This window comes from Seriola aureovittata, chromosome 21 (assembly GCF_021018895.1).
Source record: "Seriola aureovittata isolate HTS-2021-v1 ecotype China chromosome 21, ASM2101889v1, whole genome shotgun sequence".
NCBI classification, from domain to species: Eukaryota; Metazoa; Chordata; class Actinopteri; order Carangiformes; family Carangidae; genus Seriola; species Seriola aureovittata.
This window is the reverse complement of record NC_079384.1, coordinates 13,350,842-13,375,704: the sequence shown is the minus strand read 5'-3', so window position 1 is coordinate 13,375,704 and position 24,863 is coordinate 13,350,842. Positions and strand designations below refer to the sequence as shown.

The following is a 24,863-nucleotide window of genomic DNA, read 5'->3' as shown; positions in this document are numbered from 1 at the left end:
GAGACACTTACCTACAGTGCAAGCTAAAAACAGACAGATTTCAGATACATATTAAGGAAATAGACCATGAATGAGGGAGGAGGCGGCTCGGAGGGAGAGACAGATTTTTTTTTTTAACTCACAGAGACCCACTTTTCGCACATTGAAGGGCACCCGTCCAGCACATTATCCTGGATTTACTCTACAATGTTTCACAGTAATGATTCACAGTTTGTTTTCGGTTTGTTTTCTGTGTAAGTGAGTAAAGTGAAAACCGGACCAGGTGGGAAGTTGAACTGGTCCGACCTGCCAAAGCAACCAAAACCCGTGGGAGCTGGGATGTGTGAAACACATATGCATAGACGGCTGAGGGCCGAGAATAAACCACCCGTAAACCTATCGATTTTCTGTTTTGACGAGTGGGGTCACCCACACGGTGCTTTCAGCCAAAGTGTGGGGTGCTGAGAGTTGTGGGAGATGTACGTGGATGTGTGTACTCACGCGTAGGAAGGAGGGGAAGCCCATGCCGTAATAGCCTACGGCAAAGTAGTCCGGTTTGGGCCGGATGACCTTCACTATGTTCTCATAGAACTGGGCCTGCTTCCTCTGTTGGGGGGTAAAATAGTAAGTTTTAGTGGCATGGGAAACACTGACATTTTTTTTCTTTTGAATGAATCTTTATTTACAAATTTTTGTCTTGTTTTGCATCATCTGGTTTATCTTGTTGCCTCCTTTCTTGGCCACTTTTTTAATCTCATTGAGGATTTGCTGCTTAAATAAAGTGTAAATGAATAAAACAAAAATGTTGCAGTCTTCTTCTTCTCTCTTAAAAACAAGGTAACTTATTATAACTCATTGATATCAATGAGTAGTGATTTTATTGACTGTTTATGACATGAAGGAGCAGTTCAACAAAACATGTATTACTTACCAAAGAGGCACTGAGCTGCTCAAAGTCAAACATTTCATTCTCGTACTGTTCAGCCAGCTCCTTTCCCAAAATGATTGCCTCCTCCCACATCTATTGGGCACATAAACAGAGACAGTTAGCAAATGAATCAATTATCAAGATTCAAGCTGAGATAAAGCATTCCCTTTCTGCCAGCTGAATAAAGCAAATGATCTCTCCTAGGCAATGGTGTAAGTCAGTTTCAAAATAAATAAATCTAAATTCTTCTTATTATATCAATATTTTTTATTATTATTATTCTTATTTTCCTTTGATCTAAAACACTAAAATGCAGATGCCACACTCTTGGGAGGAGAGTGTGGTAGTGATGCATTTCCCCTCGAGACTCATCCAGCGAAGTGGAGTGGTGTCACAGATATGTGCGGGCCACTCGAACATGTTGAAAGGCTTCTAAGAGGCTCCCTGACAGACTAGATTGGGCTTAGCTGATCTGGGTCAGGCTGGAGGTGGACTGAATCCAGACTGCTACTCAGATCAGCCTGCCATCAGTGAGAGCAGTGATGGCAGCACCATCTGGGACTGTGTTCTGGATGACTCCGAAGACACTCCTAGAAAGTGTCCTCAGTTGATACCGCTCTCTCTGGGGTGTTGAAGTATTCTCGCAGCCACTGTAACGATTCCTGATCGCTCCGCTGTGTTTGTTACTGCAAGTTTATCCAATGCTCTTTCAATTTGTTGTCTTTCCCTCGCCATATCCTGCTGAGTGACAGTTGGCTAGTGAACCAAGAGTGGCGGCTGCACCCCAACACTGATGACACATGCAAAGCCTTGGGACATCATCTCTGAGAAGCTCTGGCTACAGTTCTACAGACCCTTTCCAAGCTCAGCTTAGAGGCTGGAAAAAAAAATACATTTTCCTCCTCTGGAATAAAACATGAAGAGTGTAGAAGAATAATACAGCAACCATATCTGAGGCACATAAGAATAACCTACTCTTCACATCACAACCCAGAGTTGGTATATAAAAATGGCTCTACAGTGGTTAAGAGGGAGAAAGAGATAGAAGGACAGTGGGAGAGAGAGGAACAAGAAAAAAGGTTTTAAGACAACACAAAAGAGCCCCATTAATGCTTGTGCCATCTGATATGTGCCTTTGCCCATAAGAGCATCAGCTAAAAGAGGAGGATTATTTACAATCCCTGTTCTATGGAGAAGGAATATAAAATTTATATTCAGCTTCTCTTCTTCGAAACCTGCCTTCTCAGGCCAGAAGCGGTATTTAACAGAGATGACAGTATCTAAAAATAGCATCCTCAGAGTCCAGGGTTTATCATGATTATGCCCACTATTACATGTATGTGTGTGTGTGTGAGTGTGTGTGTGTCTCTTACCTTGCCCTTGTCAAAGTAATTGATAATCTGCTGGTAGAGCTGATCCTTGAGCTGTCCTTGAGTGCTGGCCTGGTAGCCGTCTCTCTGGGTCAGGTGAGCTGCACATTGCTCGTCCGACCACTACAAGAGGACAAGTTAGCATTGGGGTCAACACTGTGCAATACAATACAGAGCAAAAGGGGAAACAAGAGACAAGAAATCAATCACTGAGTTATAGCCAATGCAAATGGGCGAGACTGATGTGTAATTCTTTTTAAAGCTGTCCTGCACTCTGACAGGGCAAGATGGGAACTAGAGACTTAGGCAATGAAACAGGCGTCAATACATATTGAATGATTCAGAGACAGCATCGATGCAAATCACAGCTTTCTGTAGCTAACACTTGCTGCTGGCTAGCTATATAGTATTTGACATGAGATTCCCTACAACCCGAAATTGTTTGGCTACTGGAAGCCAATGCGGTGAGGTAGGGGAGCAGAGAGCATCACTTATACTTGCATTAACACTAAACATCAGATACAACTGAGTCATGCAGCAGAGTAATCTTTCATTACATATTCTGCTTGATTTTGTACAGTGTCAGACGAGGAAGAATGATGCAAAAAAAAGAAAAAAAAAAAGAAAAAAAAAACATAACAAGAATGCGGGGGTAGCCTTTTGTGCTGACTGTGCACTCCATCATACCTTTTCTTTATACCCTACCATGGAGAATAATGAGGTTTGTGAAAGGCTGCAGCAGCCTGGCTTACAAGGAGATGGACAAATCTGATTGGCCTGCGTGTCGAGGAAGCATAATCCTATGCATCCTGCCAGGACCGATTCATTACCAGCCGGCTTTAATTGGGATTCTGTAGTGTTGTGAGCAACCTGAGGAAGTTAAGATCTCTGAGAAAAAATCTGAACAAGTTTTGTCTGGAGGGCCGTATTTGAAAAGCAAAGCCAGGAAATTTGCATATCCTGCGCTGGAGATGGGAAAAAAAAGAAGAAGAAGAAAAAAAAGAAATAATTGCTGTGCACATTGTTGCTGTGTATTGAAGAGGGATGTCGGGAGGCTTTGGATTAGGCTATTGATTCCTTTACAGCTGGACTGCGGCATTTAGATGGTAAAAGGATCTCTGTTTATTCATGGATGGCCAGTGACCCTGCATCGACAAAACTAAAGTGCTGATACATCTCTGACAACACACAGAGTGATGTAAATTCATCAACTGTTATTATACTGCGACAGGTACTCTGCCGGATGACTGCTTATTACGACAGGAGCCGGTTTTACTCTGCAAGTGGTGGTGGATGCAGAATGATGTATCCATCATCCATCCTCATTCAAGCTTGTTTACACATGCCTGTGTGTGACCACAAAAGGAGGACAAAGTTTACCTAGCAGAGCTTATTGGGAGAAGAAAGGATTCATCCATACTCTAGTGGAACAAAATTAACCAATTTCCACTATATAATTATGAGTCCTTCTCTAAAGGTGTGCTGTGATTGGAAATGCCGCAGCTGCTGCGAGATGAGCAGATTTAAAATAATAATAATGACAAAAACAAGTCCTGCAAAATGCCGCTGTGACTGCTCGGCGAGGAAAATGTGATTCAGTCACAGTCTGCTCTCCCCTGTCGGGACCTGTACAAAGGCTGAAACAGGCAGCTATTTATGCAAATACAGATGAGATATCGGGTGCAACCATTTTGGTTAAAGAGGAAGAGACGAACAACTCCAAATTCAGCCTACACCACACCCTGACTGGGAATAGACGCTGCAGTCTTTTGTGTGAGGATGTGGAATATTTCTGGCTAGGGACAGAAACTTCTGAGACTGAGGGCAGGTCTACATTTACAAGAAGGTGAAATTTCAAGAGTAATGCTTCATGATAACTTATAAATATTTATGTATCTAATTTAAGATATCATTGCACTAAAAGTGTGGTAGAACCCTTCCCCTTTTCCACATTAAAACCCGGGGGGCCTTGAACTATGTGATTTACAGTGGAGGATTCCTCATTTCCAGCTGACAAAGAGGACAGTAAAGTGAAAGTACACCTTTATCTCGAAGCACCTCGGGTAGCTGCATCTGCTTTTTCCTTCTGCTCTGAACAATCTCGTTGCCATTTCCAGGAAAAGATCAGATACTAGCCATAATTTGCGCCGGCTACCCAAGGTGAAAAAGATGCCGATCAGCAAATCTGTCCTCTTAGCAGCCATCTCATGCCACTGTGGGATTAAAAGGACGCCGACCTATCACTCTAAGTCCTGTACACATTCAAATTCAAACAATTTGTTTAATGCCTGAGGTTAAATGTCGTCTGTTTTGACGATCGCTTGAGTGGGTTTGGGTTCAGTGATCTATGCTGTTTGAAGTATTTTGGAGAGCGTGCCTCCACGTTTTATTTGTTGTTGGTATTGTGTCTGTGTACCTTGAGCAGTTTGGCGTGCAGCAGCAGAGTGTAGGCAGCCTCAGTGTAGTTGTCGCACTCTTTGTGGAGGTCACACAGCTTGTACAGGTACCTGGGCAGGAAACAAGCGATGATGTATGGGTCATTTCTGGGAGAGCCTCTCACATTTTTGACAACAGACAGAAAGTTAACTCTGCTAGACTGATGCGTCTTGACAGCCTCTTTAAACTCAAATAACGCTCGGCAGAAAGATGGAAAACTCCTGGATCGTGGAAATGGAAACGTTTTCCAGGAAAGTCAGGTGTTATTTTTTTTTCTGGATCCTCCGGGGATATGCAGCGTGGAGGAACGGAGCCAGAATGTACAGCGTTCTGTCTTTTGACAGGTAAAAAATGAGCTCAACTCAATGTCATCGAGTCCTCTTATGTATTGTATGTAATTTACCTTAGCGATGTGTGTAAAATACCTCGAAGAGCCTGACACAAGAATGACACATGGTTGGCTATGACTGGGTCTTACCTGATGTACATTTCCTCTCTGTCTATCTCCTTGTAAAAGTTCTGCAGGAAGGAAAGAGAAAAGCCATTAAAATGTGTTTTTAAAGGGTTCATATATTTCCACTGACCACAATGCAATACTGTTTACAAAGGTTCAGTGTTTAGTTCGCTTACAATGCAAAGTAGAAATCGCTGGACTGCACATAATAATCTTAAAACTATATTTTAGCTGTGTGACAAAACTGTGATAAACAATAGTGTACTGGCTTGCAGCAGGTAAACATAAAGTGATAGGCTGTCACACTGCTCTCCTGACAACTTCTTTACACAACATGACTCGGCACTGAGAGAACATGACTCAGATAAATGCTGAATATAGGGCATGGGCCTATAGTTTGTTTTTTTTCCCAATGCCAGCAGTCACATGAAAACAGAACTGACATTTTGGGTTGCTCCCTGGTGAAATGTCACTTCAAAGAGGTGAGGTGTTTCAGGTGAGCTGCTCTGCGATAACATCTTAATTCATTGTGGCATGCGGAGGTGGCCATTATTGTTTCCTGTCTGCGGGTAATACGCATGTCATCATGGTCAACTTTATCGACAATAGCCTCCTGAACAATGCCTAGGTGTCTATGACACAGACGTTTGAGTGTTTTATACATGTCACTTCATGCGGGGGTGGGGGTGGGAGAGGGGTGGGGGTTCCATGTTTACTGGGCTTGTGTGTATTCAGGAACTCAAGAGTAGCCATCTTACAAGCACGTTGACAGTGCAGCTCATGCGGTTTTCCTTGTTCTCGTCATGCATGATGGTCCTGTAGTCCAGCAACCTCTCCAGCAGACGAACCACCAGAGTGACGAAGTTCTCGCCGGTCTTGGCCAAATACTTGTGCTTCCTGCAGTGCTCCAGTAAACTAGTGTGTGTGTGTGTGTGTGTGTGTGAGTGTGTGCGTGTGTGTGTGTATTTTGTGTTTGTTTGGAGTGGTGGCGGTGCAGTGATGTTTTGTGTGTGACGTGGTTGTGAAGGGAGAGAAGCCAGGGGCAGAGAGGGAAAACAAATGTGAAGCATGTATAAGAGGTTTTTCAACTGTTCAAAATGTCAAACTTTTGCCTCTAAGGATTTGGGGAAACATTCTTTTTTTTTTTTTTCTTCATCCATTAAAGCAAAGTTAGCATCCCAGTGTACTGAAAGCAAATATCAGTGTCAAAACTGCGATGAGAAGTCGTGTGATCATCAGCACACTGTGATTATTTTGAGGAGTGCTATGTTGCAATTAGCATTATCTAACTTGTGAGAAGCTCAGGCGTAATCCTGCCCATTAATCAGCACTTACATTTTCTGAAAGAGAACTTTGTACTGCTCGTCTCCGCGGCCCCCCTCCACCTCGTGATCCAGCTTGGTGATGATCTCGTTCTCAAACTGCAATTAGACAGAGCAGGCGTAAATAATCAGTGTAGCTAATTTTTCAATTCATTAACGCCATCTCCCTGTCTCACTCTTGCTTGCTCTCTGCATCAAGGCTCGGCTGAGGGGATCTGTGCTTCCACTTTTATCGTCACTCTCTTGAAGCCCAGCTGGCTGCAGGCTGGTGTTTTCTGTTCATTATTAAAGCGCTTCTTTATCTGTGTAAATTTGGTTAGATTACAGAACAGGGCGACATCATGAGACACATCACCCCCCCCTTTTTGTTTTTTTTTTTGCACTGCTGTTGCTGTAGCTTCTGGCACTGATGTATGCCCATATTAGTATGCGACAGCTGTATAAAAAGCAGGTTTTATTGCACTATAACACTGACTTCACTGACTGTTGGCAGGGCACAAAACCCCAAAAAGAATGGAGAGTGCAGTCGAGAAAGAAAAGATATAACTGCTGCTCGCTGTTAAATCAAGGGTTTACAACACACACAAAAAAAGAGAGACCCAGTAAAGGGAATATTACTGGCTTACAGCATAAAAGGAGATCAGGCCACAGGGAAATTGATCACATTTCACTAAAAGGAAAGAATAAGAAAGTGGCACTCACCTCCAATGAGCCAGATCCTGACTGACACATTGACTTAATTAGCGGCGCTGCTTCACCCTCCCACCCCAAACAGACTGCATTACTGGCGGGAATGATCTGAGAGAGGGGCGCTGCTTTAACTACCACTGTCTTCACAGGAATATTAAGGGACATTGGAAATCCCTGTGTTGCTCTATAATTTGATACAAGTACAATAGGCATCACATACTTCGGGGGCCCACATAAATATCACAAAGCTAAAAAGTGTCTGCGACATCTTATGGCGGAACAGCTGTAGCCAAACAGATTTCCTCATGCAGAAAGGCTTAATTTTGCTCTGTAACGAGGCATAACATTAAGTTCCACTTACCGTGGCTGTTGATAATCGCAGCACAACAAAATGAGATTTGCAGAATTAGCTTGTGGCTATGAAACTTTTTCCTCAGATGGGCTATCCCTCTGCACTGTTGACTGCCAAACCAACACCCACTGCTTTTCATAAAGCCCCCTTTTTTTTTTCATTACTCCTCTAATATTACTCCTCTTTTGTGTCCTCTATGGTTTTGCTACAGTTATTTCCTGTATCTGAAGACGCACCCGCTGGAAGCTGCATGTGAAGTGGAACTCGCACTGCATCATGTCGAAGAAGATGGGGATGGTGGCCTTTCGCAACTCGATCTCAGGAACGAGCGTCATCTCCAGGATAGGACCCACCATCTCTGGAATGAATTTTATCTTGTGGGGCCCTTAGAGAGGAAATAAATGCACAGTATACTACACAGCTCATTTGCAGAATTCAGTTTGGACAAAATAAGATTTTAACAGGGCATGAATAATCCTTACTGTGCTGCAGATTTAAAAGTAGCTGTTTGCAGGGAACGCAACAGAAATCCAGCTCCCCGTGTTTATTAAGTCTCCTCTCGTCAGATTTTTCAATAACAATCATGCGGTAAATAACTTTAAACCAAACACCTCATGTAAAAAACAGCAAGGGGCTCATTAAAAACCCAGTGAATGAGTCAATCTAATCTGGTGGAAAGCTCTAATTAAAGGATCAGATGGTGTAGGTTACAATGAGAGAACTTTAAAGGAGGCACAGGTGCCCAAATCTAACGCCCCAATCCCTGCACTACAATCTCACTCCATTGAGGCTTGACTGCTGCTGAGTCTCTCTCATCACACAACATAAAGCTAATTAACACATGATTGTCTATATTTAGCTGCCGTTCTTTGCTGGGTTGAGTTGTAATGACTGTGTAGGTACTTAGCTGGCAGATAATAATGAACACAAATTGAGAAATCAACCCTTTAACACATGTCAATTGCTGCCGTTCTACTGCGGAGTTTGTACAATTGATCTTTAACAGTGAATTCCTTTAGAAAAAAAAAAACATTTTTTTTGTTTACATGAAAGCAAAAGTGAGCATATCAACAAAGGAGTTGGGAAAGTTACCGAGATTGTACCACATATCCCTGATTTCAAAGCCAATTTGTCTCCTCATGTCCTGGTACCTGAAACACAAACAGGATTAAAAAAAAAAGTTACACAGGCTTAAGTCAATTTATGGCACTTACTCATGGGTAAACTCAGTGAATACTATAACAACACAAAACAGTGCCGACAATTTCAAATGTGTAAAGCTGTATGTATAAGGACTGGAACCCCGAATGTTGAACAAACATGGCTACGTTGTGTTTTGGCTCTGCCGCTGACAACAGACCCAAAGTCAATGACAGAGAAATGAGAGGAGCAAAGAGAAAGAGAATGAACCCAAAAACTAGGGGAAAAAACAAAAAAAAAACAAAACACAAAATCTAGTTACTGAAAAACAAGCTTCTTGAACAAAGACAGCCCCTCTGAGTGCTGCTTCGCTCTGATGGAGGTCCATATGTCCAGAGGCCAAACTAAAGATCATATATAATGTGTGTGTTTCCTGTTTTCTTCCTGCTAAATAGTGTAAATGGTGGAACGCAGCTCCTTGAGTCTCATCTATGTCTGAACGACACCAATTACACAAGCATACAATGAGAATGTTTAGACAGGTTTACGGTGCCCTGACCACTGTAAGTTAGTTTGTTGTGCACACGGATGAGGTTTTTCCACTGATGCACGTTCACAACACGCCGTGCACACGAGCAGTCAGCAGACTGTCAGCTGTGGTCTATCTTCTCTTCTCTTTGTGAATTTGAACACACAGAAAACCAAAGACAGATGACATGAGGCAAGTGTTTGATCAGACAGTCTTTGTTGGTACTAGTTCTCTGAGGTCAGCTTGGCAGGTCAAGAGCCTTTATATAAAACAAAGATTTGCAAAAGAAGCTGGACATCTTTGTCAAGCTTTTTACAAATGAAGGCTTATAAGCTGGTCAGCTCCGCCATGTCCGGGTCATGAACCAATCTCCATGGCAGCTTGGGACCCATCTCCCTGCCCGCCACACTGTCCCCCGGTCACAGAGAGGACAAACAGTGAAGTGGAAAGGACACAGAAGGAAAGACAGACAGTGAATGATGGAGAGACTAACAGGAGTAGAAATAGTGGGCAGAGAGGCAGAAAGCGAGTTTCTGTGAAACCGATCACATGAAACAACAGTAATGGCTTCAGTTCTCTTAAAAAAGATGGATAAGAAAATAGAGTAAGTTCAAGCCTGGAGCTGTTTTAAGATCAAGAATATAGTGGACACAATGAAGACAGCAGTCCTGAGAGAGCTATTTCTCACCGCTTTCACCCTCTTACCACTGGCCTGGTATGGCACACTTTAGCTGCACCATTGCCTGCTGAGAAGTAATCAGATGTATTTTCACTGGTGGTTCACCGTGGGGAATATCTGCACTGAACCGCAATATTGTGGCTCTGTTGTGGAGCAGTGCCAAACCATCACAGTCTCTGCTTTCAGCCAGGCTGTGAGGCTGACCAGGCTGCTGAACCAAAAAAGAAGCTGTGCGCAAAGTTGATGGATAACTCTGATAAATAACCCACTGATTTATAATGTGTTTAAGCTTTAATTGAGGCGATTGTTTTCATTTGGTCGAAGTTACCTCACAACCTTGTGCAAAAGCTGTGAACTGGTGAATCTGAACGGCCTCTTTTGTTGCTATTCTAAAGCATGTTGTATTTTGAAAATGAAAAACATTCTTCTTTTTTAAGGTCCCATATTTTACACTTTTCTGGTGTTTTAATTGAAGTGTTGATATCCATAAGAAGATCAATTTGTGTTTTTAAGCACCAAAACAATCTCAATGTAGGCTCTGAGCCTCTCTTCTGATTGCCCGACTGCTTTCTGAATGATCTAATAATAAAAATATAGCAGATTTCAGGTAAACACTCAGAGAAACCAAATCCTGCGAGGTTGGATGGTGGGTCCAGGTGGGCTGGTCTTAGGGCATGGCTGTGTTGTGACATCACAAAGTTATAGAAGTCCTGACGCCTCGTTGTAAGGCACAGTTTCTGAATACAGGCTGTGTGCATTTCTCTGTGGAGCGAGCTCTTTGATAGTTTCACAGATTAATATAGAATAGGACCTGCTGTGCAATCATAAAAGAAATCTCTCTTTATACAATATTGGACCTTTACGGAAACATTTTCATCAGCACAACCAGGGTCCCCAAAGAAGAAAAGTAGATTTCACAAAACTCTTCTTTTAAAGCTTAAATGTGGTGTCAGAGTCATCAATCATTGTTTCCTCCCTCCGGTCTCATGCCCTCTCCAGATGGTGGCGCTGCAGGCGACTGCGCCGTTTGCCAATGCCAAGAATCAGGTTCGGCTGACGACAGACTATCACACTGAGCGAATAATGGAGTTACGCCTCTGTCTCCTCTTCATGGCTTACCGGTGACATGACACCTTGCATGACATTGTAAAGAAGTAAAGAGAGATGAGAGTGAGAGCTCTGAGCATGACACCTATCCTCAACTCAAATTAATATCCCTTCAGAGTCTCATTCACATAATGTGACATTTCAGAGCACCCCGTAGCCCTGATGGAATTCTGAAACCCAATCAATTGCTTTGCCAATATTGTACAAAGACACACTGATGTATTTTGACAGAGAGGAGAAGAGCATCGAAAGAATCCTGAACAAAGACGCTGCGTCACCTCTTTACAGCCTGGCCAGGTCAAATGACTTCACCATATTTAGCTGTCAGAGGGAGGAGTGTTGCAAAGCCCAAGGATTGATCTTTAGGCAGAGTATTGGCAAGATGATAAAATATAAAAAGATGCCCGCCTCTACAAATTACTGTAAAGCTGCATGCAAAAAAAAAGAAGAAGAAGAGGAATTGGTAATGCATAATGCATCAGCTCTTCAACTGTTCTGGCCTGTCATCCACACATTAATATACAACTATATGTAATTTATTCCTGCACATATCTGTGTGTATGATTGTGCTCACAACATGTATGTGCGCCAGTGGAAGCATGTGGGTTTGTGTCTCCGCTTATGGACGGATGCAGGACGCATCACATCCTCGTCTGAGCCAAGACAGATGCAGGGTGCTGTTCTGTCACACTCCTATAGGCAACGAGACAGGCAGCAATGACTGCCGCCTGTCAGGACCTACAACACGTACCTGTCAGCTGAGGGGCGGGAAAGCTCTCTGTGGGGTTAACTAAGAATAACGTGTACACAGAGGGACAGCAGCGAGCGGGGAGTGGATGCGGGGCTCTCGGCAGCTTGTGCTGTGTAATGAAACTGGGTCACAGGGCAAAGAGCAGGATTGAGAGGCAAAAGGAGGAGATGGATGTGGAGGCATGAGGTGATGGAAACAGAAGAGATGGAGAAAAAAAAACACAGACAGACAGAGTGGCAGATACAGCAAGAGAGACACGCACGCACACACACACACACACACACACACACACACACACACACAGTGTGATTGACAGGTAGTGGCCTGTAAGAACAGATGAGATGTGATCAAAGCCAAAAGCTAAAGAAGTGTGAGATATTCACAAAACCTGACAATATGACACTCCCTCTCTTCATCACTCACACTGTACGTGGACACCATGACAATGACATTGCCGCATGCTCATTTCTCGTGCTCTGGATGTGTATGTGGGGCTTCGTTTCCACAGGCTCGGGCGGTAGCCCTTCCACATGAACAGGTGGATGAAAAATTAAACTTTAATCTTATTTTCGTAGTCTGTTGCTGAGGTATGTCTAACGATATGGCAGTATCATGGTAAATGGACTTGCACTTATATAGCGCTTTACAGTACTTGCCACATTCACCCATTCACTCACATATTCATACATCACAATCACACACTGATGGAACAGCCATCAGGGGCAAGGTGGGGTTCAGTATCTTGCTTAAGGACACTTTTAAACGCAGACTGGAGGAGCCGAGGATCAAAACCATAAAAAATGCTGAACAAAACTGAACACTAGATCAAAGTAGAAGAGAGAATGAATTATTTTCTCTTCTAAATAAGTTCGGCTAACCTTGGGGTTTGCTGTAAGTGTTCCTGTTGATCTGCTCATGGTTCTTGACCTGTGCGTATTTCACAGTACTGCTAGATCTTAGCAAATAACTTGGTGAGTACAGTGTTATCATTATTGATGTGGATGACAAAAACTACGAAATCATGACCCAGATTGTGAAAAATTGGAATCGTCCTTTCACACACGAGTAAAGGCACGCATTTATCCTCCTATGCAGACTACGCAGTACATATCTATTGAGACATATTACTCTGTCATCAGCGTCCTGGTTGATTAAGTGTGAGAAGGAAATGAGGATCCCACAGACGACAGTAATAGAGCAGAACTTCACAAACAGCACTGAGGGAGACGTGTGTGTGACGCAGGAGAGAAGCCGATGCAGAGCGGTAAAGAGCCGCGCTCCGCACACCTCTGATTTCACCCCCCTCTGTTCTCTGCTCCCGAGCAAGGCACAATAATTGGTATTGCAGGCAGGACTGACAGTTCATGCGCCAACACACAAGGAAACGGGATGCACAGAGGGAGAGGTAAAAGACAGAAGGTGAGAGGTAGGTGGAGAGAGGCAGACACAGAGATAGAACAGGGGAGAGTGGGTGGGTGGAAGTAGAAAGACTGGGTGAAAGAGAAACTGACAAACCCTGTATATGATCTGATTCTCTGGAAGCAACCTACTTGTATTTGTATGCTATATGTAGGAACGTTAACTAAACAGTCCGGAAATAGCAAGGCAGTTGATCAGCCTTTTTTTCCCTAGACTTACAACAGGAATGGCAGTTCTTATGTGTGTCAATCACAAAGCTGTTTCTTTCTGGGAAGGCTGACAAGTGGAAGAAAGGCAGGGGGAGGGGAGGCTGAGGATGTCTTGTTTACTGTGTTTGGCTGTTTGTGTGGGAGATTATCAGGGCCAATAATAAAGCACTGACCAATGAGAGGTCTCTCTGTCAAACACGGGCCAGTGTGATGTATGTTTTAGTGACAAAAGCTCCTCCAAATGAAGATGTGAGCCAATATGCTGCACGTCTGCCCAGAAAGCATTTACACATTTGGCTGCATTACCAGACTCTATGAGAAATACTAATGTAGATGAATGGTTCTTTGTAGTTACAGGCAGCGGATGAACGGGAAATGAAAGCGCTCTTTGAACTTGAACGCTGAAATGAGGGTTAGGCTTTAGAGCACACTTTCACTGACAATAAATATCTAAACTTTGTAGATTTAAAACTTAATCTCCCCTTTTTTTCTGTTGGGAGAATAAGAAGAAGAACAAAACCATGGGGGAGATGCTTTCAGCAGAAACCAAAGACCTGCGTCTTAATTCCAAGAGGGGATTCCCAACTTTGTCTGACACTCGAGATTTGAGTACAAGATGTGCTCTCCATAACCCCTGGAGTAAGTGTGAGGCGGTTCTGCTTTGTTCAGAAGGGCGAAAAACTAGTGCAGCCTCTATTGGAGCCATGGGGAGTTGGGTATCCCTCAGCTTCCATGTCATGAATTATATAAAGGCTGCTCATGCTGGGAATGGAGCTCGGGCTGTGTTGGTGTGCAATGAGGATGTCCCGTGGACTGAGAAAGAGAGAGAGAGAGAGAGAGAGCGAGAGAGCGAGAGAGAGAGAGAGAGAGAGAGAGAGAGAGGGCTCATACTCACTTGTGGAAGATCTTGGCTCTTTTGTCACTTGAGAAGTTCTCCAGCTGCAAAGACTCCTGGGTGAGGAAGGCTACAGCCAGGTGGAAGTAGTTGTTCCACAGCTGACCCAGATAAAGACAAAGAGACAGACAGGAGTGTAGTCCAAAACCAGTTTTACAACAATATCACTCCATACGAGACCTCACCTATGTGGGAGAGACTTACAGTTTCATTAAATCAAAAGGTTTGGATGAGATGGGTACACTTGTGTGGCAGGAAGCTGTCCCAACAGCGGGAGAGGTTGGTGATTTAGGCCACTTGCCTCCAGAGTGCACTCTCAATCAGACAATGACAGCAGCTAGAAGCAGTGCTACTGTAGCCACCATCATTCATAGCTGGGCAAATAGTCCATGCATGCATACATAAGAAATAAGTTTCTTTGATGAGTTTTCAAAGAGTATAATATAAAAAATATATTATAGCACACAATTCCTTATGAAAATACCCATCAGCCAGAATACGCGACTGTTGAAGCTACAACAGTAAAAAAATGGCTGTGTAAGATTTTATGGATGTATCCAGATAAATGATCTACCACTGAGCTGTAGTTGAAAATAAGGAAAACCCAACAGCTTTATTCATACATCGTAAAGAGAGCACGCAGTGGTATAAATCACACTAAAACACAATAATACAATCCATAAAGGCTCTAAAAGCTCAGAGCAGTTTAGTTGTTGACAACATTAACATTCTTCCACATGTCAGACATTTGAAATTCCCCCTATTCAAAGGGGAGCAGGTTAAAATATTCAGAAATGCACATCAAATTGCGAGCCATTACAGAGTAACTGATGTTCCAGCTCCACAATTTTTATGTCTACTGCCTTCACTGATCTTTTTTTTCTTTTCAAAAAGGTCCAACAATGCTGCATCTGGAACATTAAAAACAGCCTCAGCATGAAACTACAGTGAAGTGCTTTCTTAAAAAAAAAAAAAGGAAAAAAAAAAAAAAAAAGACATCTTCTAAAACTACTTAAAATAATAACCCAGTGTTGCCTTGACTAAAAGAACATTGTCTTTGGGGGAGTGGGTGGGGGGGCAGGAGGGCTGGTATCAAGGTTGTTTAAAAAAAAAAATGCTTTCATTGATTCAGGTCTTACCTGTAGCTCAAAGTTGGTTTGATCCAGAAATTTCTTGTTCAGCACTGCTGCATACTGATTAATGGCCCGTAGGAACACTCTGGAAAGATAAGAGGAAATGTGTTTGGATCTAGTCTTCTTACTGATGAAAGGAGCATTTTCCTGCCTTAAAATAAAAGGTTTTTACATCCCATCTATTGTTTCTAACTCTGTGCAACAACTTTGCTTGTGGCATTCATATTCAAACCGCATGCAAACACCACCATACACAACATTTGACATTTGAACTCATAAGAAAATTTCATGTCAGAAAAGAGTCAGACGTTTGGGTTATGTTTTTTCTTGTTTCTTCAAGTTTTGTTTTTTATTTTCATTTTATTTTACTCAACATATTTCTTCAAAAACATTAAAGGGAAGGGATGCTTTTTTTTTTTTTTTTTTTTTTAGCTGACAGCTACTTTCTATCCGCTTTCCCTGGATAGGTAAAAAACAAGCACTACAAGATGCAAAACAGATACGACACACAATATACAATGACAATTAATTGGAAAACTGAACTGTAGTGTTAAAGCTGCAGCCAGACAAGAAGAGAAAAAACAGTAGTTTGCACTTCCACAAAGAGTAAGTGTTTGCCCTTGTGACAGAATGTGTGCTTCCAACAGAGGTGAAACACAGGTTCAGTCTCTCTCTCTATGGCAGACTGAGGTATAGAAGGGCTTGAGGCACTCCCGAAAAAAGATGCAATGAGTAGATCTTAATGAGAACACTGTCTGATGGGTTAATCCACTCTGATGTCGCAGAATTAAATGTTAATAACTTAAGTGGCATGAAGCTTTTAGAGGGGAATTATGATTGCTCCTTACAGAGTCAGAGGCCCATCCACTATTTAACTTCATTCCCTGGCAAACCCCGCCATACAACAATGTGTGTACTAATCTCTAGGAATTACCCACTGAGGAAAAAAAAAAAGCTTATCATGAGAGTAGGAGAAAAATGTCAAGCACAGCATTTTCAATAACCTGGTTTATTTTATTTAAGGAACAATCACCCTGGGTTCTTCTTGTGTCTCAGTCTTGGTCCCTGCTTCTTGGCGTAAGCATTTTCCACACAATTACTAATCAGTAAACAACCTGCAACAAATCACTGCCCAAGGCATCGCATGAAGATACATCAGAATGTGCAATAAAAGGTGGCAAGGTGAAACAAGGGCGGTTATTAAGCCACTTGAGTGGATTGCATCAGGGTTTCATGAGCAGGCAATAAAGGGGCATTAAGATGTAATGCTCAGGTAAGTGACACTGGCAGGTGAGCAGACATCTGCTGCACAGGCAGCTCCAACGGAGCCGTCCACCTCTGTCATGTTTTAAGTTAAACCGTCACTGGAACTGAGCTTCCCGTGGGAATCGAGAGGTTCCTCACGCATCATCTGCTGGTCTCTTACTTTATGTTAGGTCTGTGGCAGTGAGGGTCCCGATCAGCTGAGCTTACTGGAAGGTATAAATTTCATTAGCGTAGGCACAGGACTGGGGCTTCCCTCACTGCCCCGACCAACTGACCTTGAACAGGAATAACCATCACTGTTGAGACTACAACGCTGAGGGATCTAGGGTATTTTAAAGCTATACAATATTCATGTACTGCATTTATCTCCATTGCTGACTAAATGCTATCTGGGGCCGATGTGTGATACATATTAAGAGTCACCTTAATCATTAGCTGGAAAGGTTAACTGTCATTGAACACCTTTGGATAAGCCATTAGAAGTCCATTTCTCTGGCCTCAGTGTGGGAGACCCCCCCCCCCCATCTGCTAAGCACTCAGACAGCCTATTACCACCATCCTGTCTGCACAAGCACAGGCTCCCTCTCTGTACACCTCACTCAATTTTCTGCAGCTGTGAACATGCCAATATAGTTGATACGCTTAACACTGGACTAATGCTGAAATGTGTTTCCATCCACTGCATCCACCGGCTGAGAAATATTACTGCTCAATATGCGAGGCTCATTATTTTCAGTTTTTAATTTTCAAAAAGAATAAATAAATAAAACGAGGGGGGATATGTTTATTTTGAATATACAGGTTAATATTTAAAAATGTTTGAATTAGACTCATGACAGCTGTCATTCAGCTACAGAACCAGTAGACTTTTATGAAAATAGATACAGATTTGTGTCATTTGATGTTGAGTCTCTGTTCAGTAATGTACCATTGGATCTACAGTGGGAACAAGATCTGAACAAACATCAAGAAAAACACACTGAAAAAGCGCATTCAGGATCAATGAACTAAAACAATAATCTCTTGTGATAATAAATGCTAAATTCAAACAGATGGAGTATATATATATATATATATATATACACACACATACATATATATAGGATCACGTCTTAGACTTCTTGCAAATATAATAATGAGTAAGATTGGAACAGGCTAGAATCACAAGTTTCTATTTGATTCTTTGGCTAATTCTGACACTGAATTTCTTAGATTACACTTTCAATAACAACAATGAGATCTCCATATTTTAAAAAAGAACACTAATAAAAGGGAATATATTCATTTCACCAGCTTCATATTGTGCTAACACAAAATCTCTTGGATCAGAAGTCTTGATTCACAAGTCCAAAAAACTCTGAAGTCCCAGTAATTTATATCCTATTGAAAAGTTTCTTATTAAGAAGTTAATGGCATGGAATGTTTTTTCTCATAGAATAGATAAGATATTAAAAAAATGTATTGTCCTGATGCACTGTGCATTGTCCCTCACACCATTTGCAGGAATAACAACAAAATAAAATAAATGGACAAACTACATTTGATTTAAAAATGCACACTATAAAAATCCATCTGAAAATAACTTTGCCAGCAGCACAAACACTCAGTAGTTTAAGTATTTCATTATGAATTGAAAAAAATATTGATTCTTGCAGTCGTCAACACAACGTTATTAAAATGCATCAGGAGAGGGAAATTTAAACCAATCCTCTCCTTAAAAAAAAAGAAAACAGGAATTTTCCAGCGAAACGTCAATTAAAATTGACACGGATGACATAACTCAACAACTGCATGCAAAACTACTGACCTACAAAAACTATGTCTGCATTATACCAACTTTAATCAGTGGTATAATGCTCAGAGGTGGTAATGAAACATATTTAGTCCAATAGTTTGGCTCCATTCATTCGCAGCACAAAGTCTAGCTTCTGTGTGAGGGATGTGATGGATCCAACTAAACTTATTTGTAATCACCAATAGCTGTAATTTCTATAGACATTAACCAAAGTGTCACACAGCTCCAACTGCTGGGTCACGCAGCGAGGAAAGGAGTGAGATCAATACTCTTCACAGCTTCTAGTTAAATATGACTCAACAGGCAAAAAGCAGCTGTAATCACCCATTTCTTCATCACCTCCCCTTTCCGGTAGTGACACTTCTTCATGGTTCCACTACAACTGGTTGATGATCCATGAAGATGAAATCTCCTGCCTTCTCTACATGACTGATCTGCAGTATCTGTACACTAATGGGTGATGGTTTGCATAAACATATTTTCTGAGTGCTGCACTCTTGTGTTGCAGGTCACCAAATAAATGTAAACTCCAGTATCTGAGAGCCTATTTGACACCAGCAGTCTGCCTGAGCGCAGACGTATAATGGGCTTTAACGAACAGACAGGATAGTTCCTCTGTGAGCACATCCTGCCATTAATTAAAGTGAAAAACTTAATGAGGCGGATGAAAATAGAATATACTCTCCCTCACAGTGGGCTCTGACTAAGACACTCCAAAAAGGCAATTTCAAATAAGATTAAAGGCATTCAGAGCTAATTTCTTGAACTCTGGAATATTTTTTTTTTTAATGTTGGCTTAAAAAGTATGAATTTTTTAAGTTGTGGTCCTTAAATAAATGTGATATACTAACAAAAGCTCCACTCTGTCTTTATTTGAGTTAGTCTAAGAGGACTTACTGTACATTCTATAATTAATCACCATACTGATTTCAGGGAATATTCTTTGCACAGAAACAGCAATATGAGTGTCTGCATAGAGAGCATTAACTGTATATTATACAGACTGTAGTGCCACTGCTCTTTTACGCTTGCATTATTAACAGCGCCAAATGCCAGGGGGGAGAAACTTGGCAGCCTTGCAACATCTGTGACGGCCAGTCATCACGCTGCAGAGGGAAAATAAGATGCTCAGATGCAATGGGAGACACAATGACAAACCAGTTGTGTACAACTTCATTACAACTACAAGCAAAATGTTAACGACTGGGAAATTGAATCTGCTACTACAAATGTAATCAAAGGCTTAACCAGTGGATTTAGTGTTTGCTTTTGCGCCTTCAGCTAAGATACTAAGAATTTCTGGGGACACCCTAGAAACGTGTCATTCCCAAAAACAGCCAGCCCTCTCGCTGCTTTCTGTTCAGCAGGGAAATCAAGGTAGCTCTAATCATCTCCCGAAATCACGGGCTTCCCTGTTTTCTGCTTAGAGAGACAAAAACATAACTTGGAGATCCTTTAACTTTTTAATTAGGCAGTGCAACAGCAGCATAGCACCTCCCGCACGAGTCATTTTGATACAGTATACATATGGCATCATTATGATAAATATCCTCCATCAAACTATCAGTGTTAGAAAAATCACCCCATTACCGTGGATTGATGGGTGTGCTGCACATTGAAATTTCAGCACAGTTAACAGATTATTTGCTTTTCATCCCCTTGTTGCTATGGTTCTTTTTAAATTTATGTTTTTTTGTTTTTTTTTTATTATAAATGGTACACAGACTTGAGCTCTATCGGGTGATCTGCACCACAGACACCTATGCTAATGGAAAGTTATCAGCAGATCATACTTGCTAATTGAGTTCAGAGAGCATCCTCGATAATGATCGCGATCCATTTGCATACTGTTGCTGAATAGCTGGCGTATCCGCCTGTGCTCAGAGATAAGGCAAGGTCAAAAACCTTCATTATCAGAGCAATTTATTAAATTAGATTACCTTTACTTCAGACTCCTGATCTAATATTAGATCAATTTATCTGTCAACATGTTTTTAACCCAAATTTCACTCCAGTGTGACAACTTTCACCTAATGCATCTTAAATACAGTATATCCAACTCTCTTGTCATGGCTTTTCAGATAAACTAGTGCTGTAAGAATTCATACTGAGAGGCACACCCCAGGGAAGCTAAGGGAAGCTCTAATGACTCAAAAATATCACTGGGGTGACTCAAAGAACTGCTCTCATCTGTTAGAACTGTTCCATATACACTGAGGGGGAAAAGAAATCCTCTCTTCCTCACTCCACTTTAGCATTTAAACCACTTTTAGCAACAATGAGCTCTTAGATGTAGCTGGGCTGATGGTGTCAGAATAAAATCTGGACACAAAACGAGGCTTATATCTTAAAGCTGAAATCCATTATGTCCTTTAATTAATAAATCAGGAGTGGTGAATAGAGGAGTGAACTGAAACACTAAAAACATATGAACACATGAAGTTCATCAAATCAAGTTATCAAAGTGCTAACGCTAGCATTGGCTACATTCTCACAGCGACAATGCAAACATGCTGATGTTTAGCAGGTCTAATGTTTATCATGTTGTCGTAGTTTAGTGCTAGCATGCTAACATTTGCTAATTAGCAACTGAAGGCAAAGCACAGCTGAGGCTGATGGGAATGTCAGAGCCTATAGCATTGTTTTAAGCAAATTAATACTATTAGAATATGAATATGTAGATACATACAGTCAATGGAAAAAAATAGACCTCTTAGAAGTTTCTGACAGAACCAGACGGTAAAAAACTGAGCTGATAATGGAGGCCAAGTAAAAGATTACTGTAGATATATGTGTTGGTGAGTTGGGGCACATGTTATGTGTCTGTGAGACTGTATGAAACGACAGTGGAAAAGATGTGATTGCTGACTCACCCCAAAGGCCAATGATACCCTGTCTGTCATTCGAATACTGTGAAAAATAAAAGCTGCGGTCCCTTTGACTTGGCAGCACCAGGCAGTGTGATGCCAGTGTTATAGCTGAAGCACGCTACCCTACGCCAGCCCATAAACACAGAGATCTGAGATGTAACAATGACAGCAAAGGCTGCTTTTCATCCAGGCCAAAAGTTTGTGAAGAGGTGAACGGATTACTAATGAGGCAACACAGGCTGCTTTAGACAGAGCTCCAAATACAAGCAAGAAGGAAAACTCCCACTTTGCACACTGGAGTCAAAAGGCTGGCAAAGTTCATGTTGAGCAAAGGGTGAGATAATGAGGCGCATTCAAAGTTATCAGATGAAACACGGAGCAATTAAAACAGATTCTAACAGTCTAAATAGTCTAAGTCTTTAACATTTTTATCTTTTTTCACAATTTATGGTAAATTCAAATTATATGTCAGTAGAAAACTAGAGAGAAGAACAAAAGTACATGGACTTTTTGCACACAAAACATTTATAAGTTATTTTCGTACTCTCTGACAATCTTTTGATGACGACAGCCTTATTTCATCCAGTGAACCTGTTTACGTAGATTCCTCCCCTTGATAGCGTTTAAAATCAGAGTATTATGATTATATAAGGCTTTGGATTATTAGCAGACTGACATTGATACCATGGGCGCCATTTTGGTCAATGTTGATTGCTGTGTGCATCAACGCCGGTTTGAATGCCAAATTAAACACACGTCAGATATGCAGCCGTAAAATGGGGCCATGTGGTTTGACACACTGCTGATCTAAAGACAAAAGTAATTGGGTTATCAAAGTGGAAGGAGCATGCACTGAAGTGTACTGCAAACATGTCAGTTATGTTCAGATAAGAAAGACAGAAATTAGCTGCAGCATATTCACTGGATCTCCAATGAAGCATCTGCCAAAGTGTAGTAAATGATCCTTATTTTATACCTGACAGAAAAAAAAGAAGCAATTTCACTTGTATTCCAGCACAAAAAAATATAAAGTCAGGCTCATCCACAAAGCAAAAAGTTGACATACTTAAATTCCATTTTATGGTCTTTTATACTTGGGTGGGAAATATTGTACCTGCCTTGACAACTAACAAAAATGCTGCTGTAAAAATGCACTTGCAATGTTAATCAATAGCATAATAATGTAACACTATGACAGGGGGAATTCTGTAAAGTGAATACAGCACAATTTCAATGAAAGTTAATAAGTACAAATCTTTACGTATTATCTTATCTATTAGACTATTACAGTATTTTTACATTGTGGTGTTGCTAGTTTTACTTAAATGATAAATGATCTGAATGCTTCCACTGAGGGCTCCAATGTGGCAGGTCCAGCTGACGGATAGTTTTCTTACACAGTGAGCCATCCCGCTGCTTCCTGATAATGACTTTGATAAAAACCATGTTGAGAAAAATAACATCTGATGTTATCGCTCTTCAGGGGGCACTATTTAAAGGCCAACTGACACGGTATGATCACAGCCACTCAAATGCACCGCACTCCATGGGCAAAACAATATTACTTATCGGGGCAAAGGCTTATCGTCAAGCTGATTCACACATAGAGGCAGATATTAACCCGAGCTCCAAGTCATATACTCCAAATAGTCTATAAAAAAAGTGTCTGTCATTGACATTAGAGCTCTTTGAGACCCTGTTGAGATGGAAGATTAACTTATAGCCTACACTGGCATGTTGGCAAACAAACACCCGTACGTGCAGCAAGTGCCTGGTGATGCGGTGCAGGATGCAGCGCTACATGTCACAAACCATGTTTAGTGCCTCTCCCATGGTTCCTCTGTAGTGCTGTGTCTTAATCTCACTATTGCAGAATTGCCAATCAGGGCTCCAACATGCAGACACAAAACCGCACACAAGAGAGAGAGAGAGAGTAGACAACTGTCACCACATTAACAAAGCAACATAGTTGGAAAGCTGTGTAAAGGTCAGGCCTTTCTTCTTCAGCTCACAATAACAAAAAGCTGAGGCTTGAGAAGCACTGGGAGTGTGCACAGAAAGGAGTGTGCTCAGATCATTTGGGACTATCAAACATCTATGTAGCCACAAGTACATATGGCATTTCTTTTCTACTGCAATTTCATAGTAGCTCTTCATGAATAGACATGACACCATCATCTTAAAATGGTAATATTTTATAATGATTTAATGATAATAATATTAATATCATAAGAAAAGGCTAAATGTTTTTGTCAAGTTTTGTCTTTTTTTCCCTTTTGTTTGCGTTTCATCATGCTCATAGCACCTGATGGATCGGAAAAACATATTCAACAGAGGTGTAAATCTCAGATCTCCAAAATGTCAGCTTTTCAGAAATGTAGAAAAAATATCCTTATTTTTAGGTCAACAATGATGCCTCGTCGGAATTACCAAACAGAGCTTTGATGGATTTTTTTTTTTGAACCCACAGGACCATGTAACTTGTTTGAAAGTAACTAAAAATTGAGTCGTGAGGTTTTCAACCAGCAATCTTTCAACGGCATTCTCCTTAAAAGGGGAGTGTGTCAAATCAGATACCCATAAGCCTACAGGCATTGTGTTTTTTTTTTTTTTTTTACTTGGTGGCTGGTGGGTTTGTACGAGGACAAACAGGATCACAATATCATTGGCAGTCTCTGCACTTTCTCTGAGTCTTCCTTCCTTTACTGCCTTCCAGACCTGCCCTCCAGGTCCTGGATTAGTCATGGAGAGAACTCCAAACGGCAGCCATCCAGCTTCAGAAACCCTCTCCTAATGAGTCTGTGAGGGACTGATGGCACGGGTTACCGTGTTAAAGAGCTGCTTCTTCAGCTTTTATCTTTTCATCTGACACGCAGGGCTCTGGGAGAACTCCCTATTCGTCTCTCGATCTACTATTCTTACACATAATTAACAGCTCTGCGAGAAACTTTGGCTGGTATTTGGGGAAATGGACTGAGTTTAAGAAGGCTGTCTGATGTTAACTCAAATCTTATACATTAAAAGTTTGATCATGTGTCCCAGTACGTACTGTATTCTACTACATATTAAAAAAAAGACGATAATAATACTGACTTCATCTCTATATGCTATGCTTATAAGAGGGAGGACTGTATTAATTTATCAGTGCTTATTAAACAATATTTTACTTGATCTGTTAACTGTCTTTTTGTCACTGCAGTAATTGTAGTTCAGACAGGGAGAAAAAACACTATCGGTTTGTTAAATATCACTAATTACAGTTGATCATCGAACATAATTTTTATTCAATCTCATAATTAAGTCTTTTGGTTGCTGCAACTTCCACAGCCATTGAAGTGCTTTTCCTTACGAATGGGAGAAGAAAAAAAAAAAAAAAAAAAAAAAAAACATTACCAATGAACATTGCTCAGATTGATGATGATGACTGCACTTAGTATGAAGCGATTCAGCACATCTCGAGCTATAAGGTTGAACAGCGGCGAGCTCTTGAAAAGTTTACTATGCAAATCTGTAAGGGAGCACATTTAGGTGACTGTACA

The 24,863-nt window shown here is 41.3% G+C and overlaps 1 protein-coding gene across 2 annotated transcripts in view; it reads right to left on the bottom strand.

Moving 5' to 3' along the window:
• The window catches only part of dock1 (dedicator of cytokinesis 1), a 180,521-nt gene that overhangs the window by 30,292 nt on the left and 125,366 nt on the right, over positions 1 to 24,863 (bottom strand). For both annotated transcript variants that reach the window (XM_056366513.1, XM_056366514.1), the window contains exons 30-40: positions 15,400 to 15,478; positions 14,261 to 14,361; positions 8,624 to 8,682; positions 7,768 to 7,916; positions 6,503 to 6,588; positions 5,926 to 6,082; positions 5,192 to 5,232; positions 4,694 to 4,784; positions 2,281 to 2,400; positions 911 to 1,000; positions 481 to 585 (exon numbers count right to left, since the gene is read on the bottom strand). In XM_056366513.1, coding sequence (XP_056222488.1) covers positions 481 to 585; positions 911 to 1,000; positions 2,281 to 2,400; positions 4,694 to 4,784; positions 5,192 to 5,232; positions 5,926 to 6,082; positions 6,503 to 6,588; positions 7,768 to 7,916; positions 8,624 to 8,682; positions 14,261 to 14,361; positions 15,400 to 15,478 — 1,078 coding nt within the window. The remainder of the gene's footprint in view (positions 1 to 480; positions 586 to 910; positions 1,001 to 2,280; positions 2,401 to 4,693; positions 4,785 to 5,191; positions 5,233 to 5,925; positions 6,083 to 6,502; positions 6,589 to 7,767; positions 7,917 to 8,623; positions 8,683 to 14,260; positions 14,362 to 15,399; positions 15,479 to 24,863) is intronic.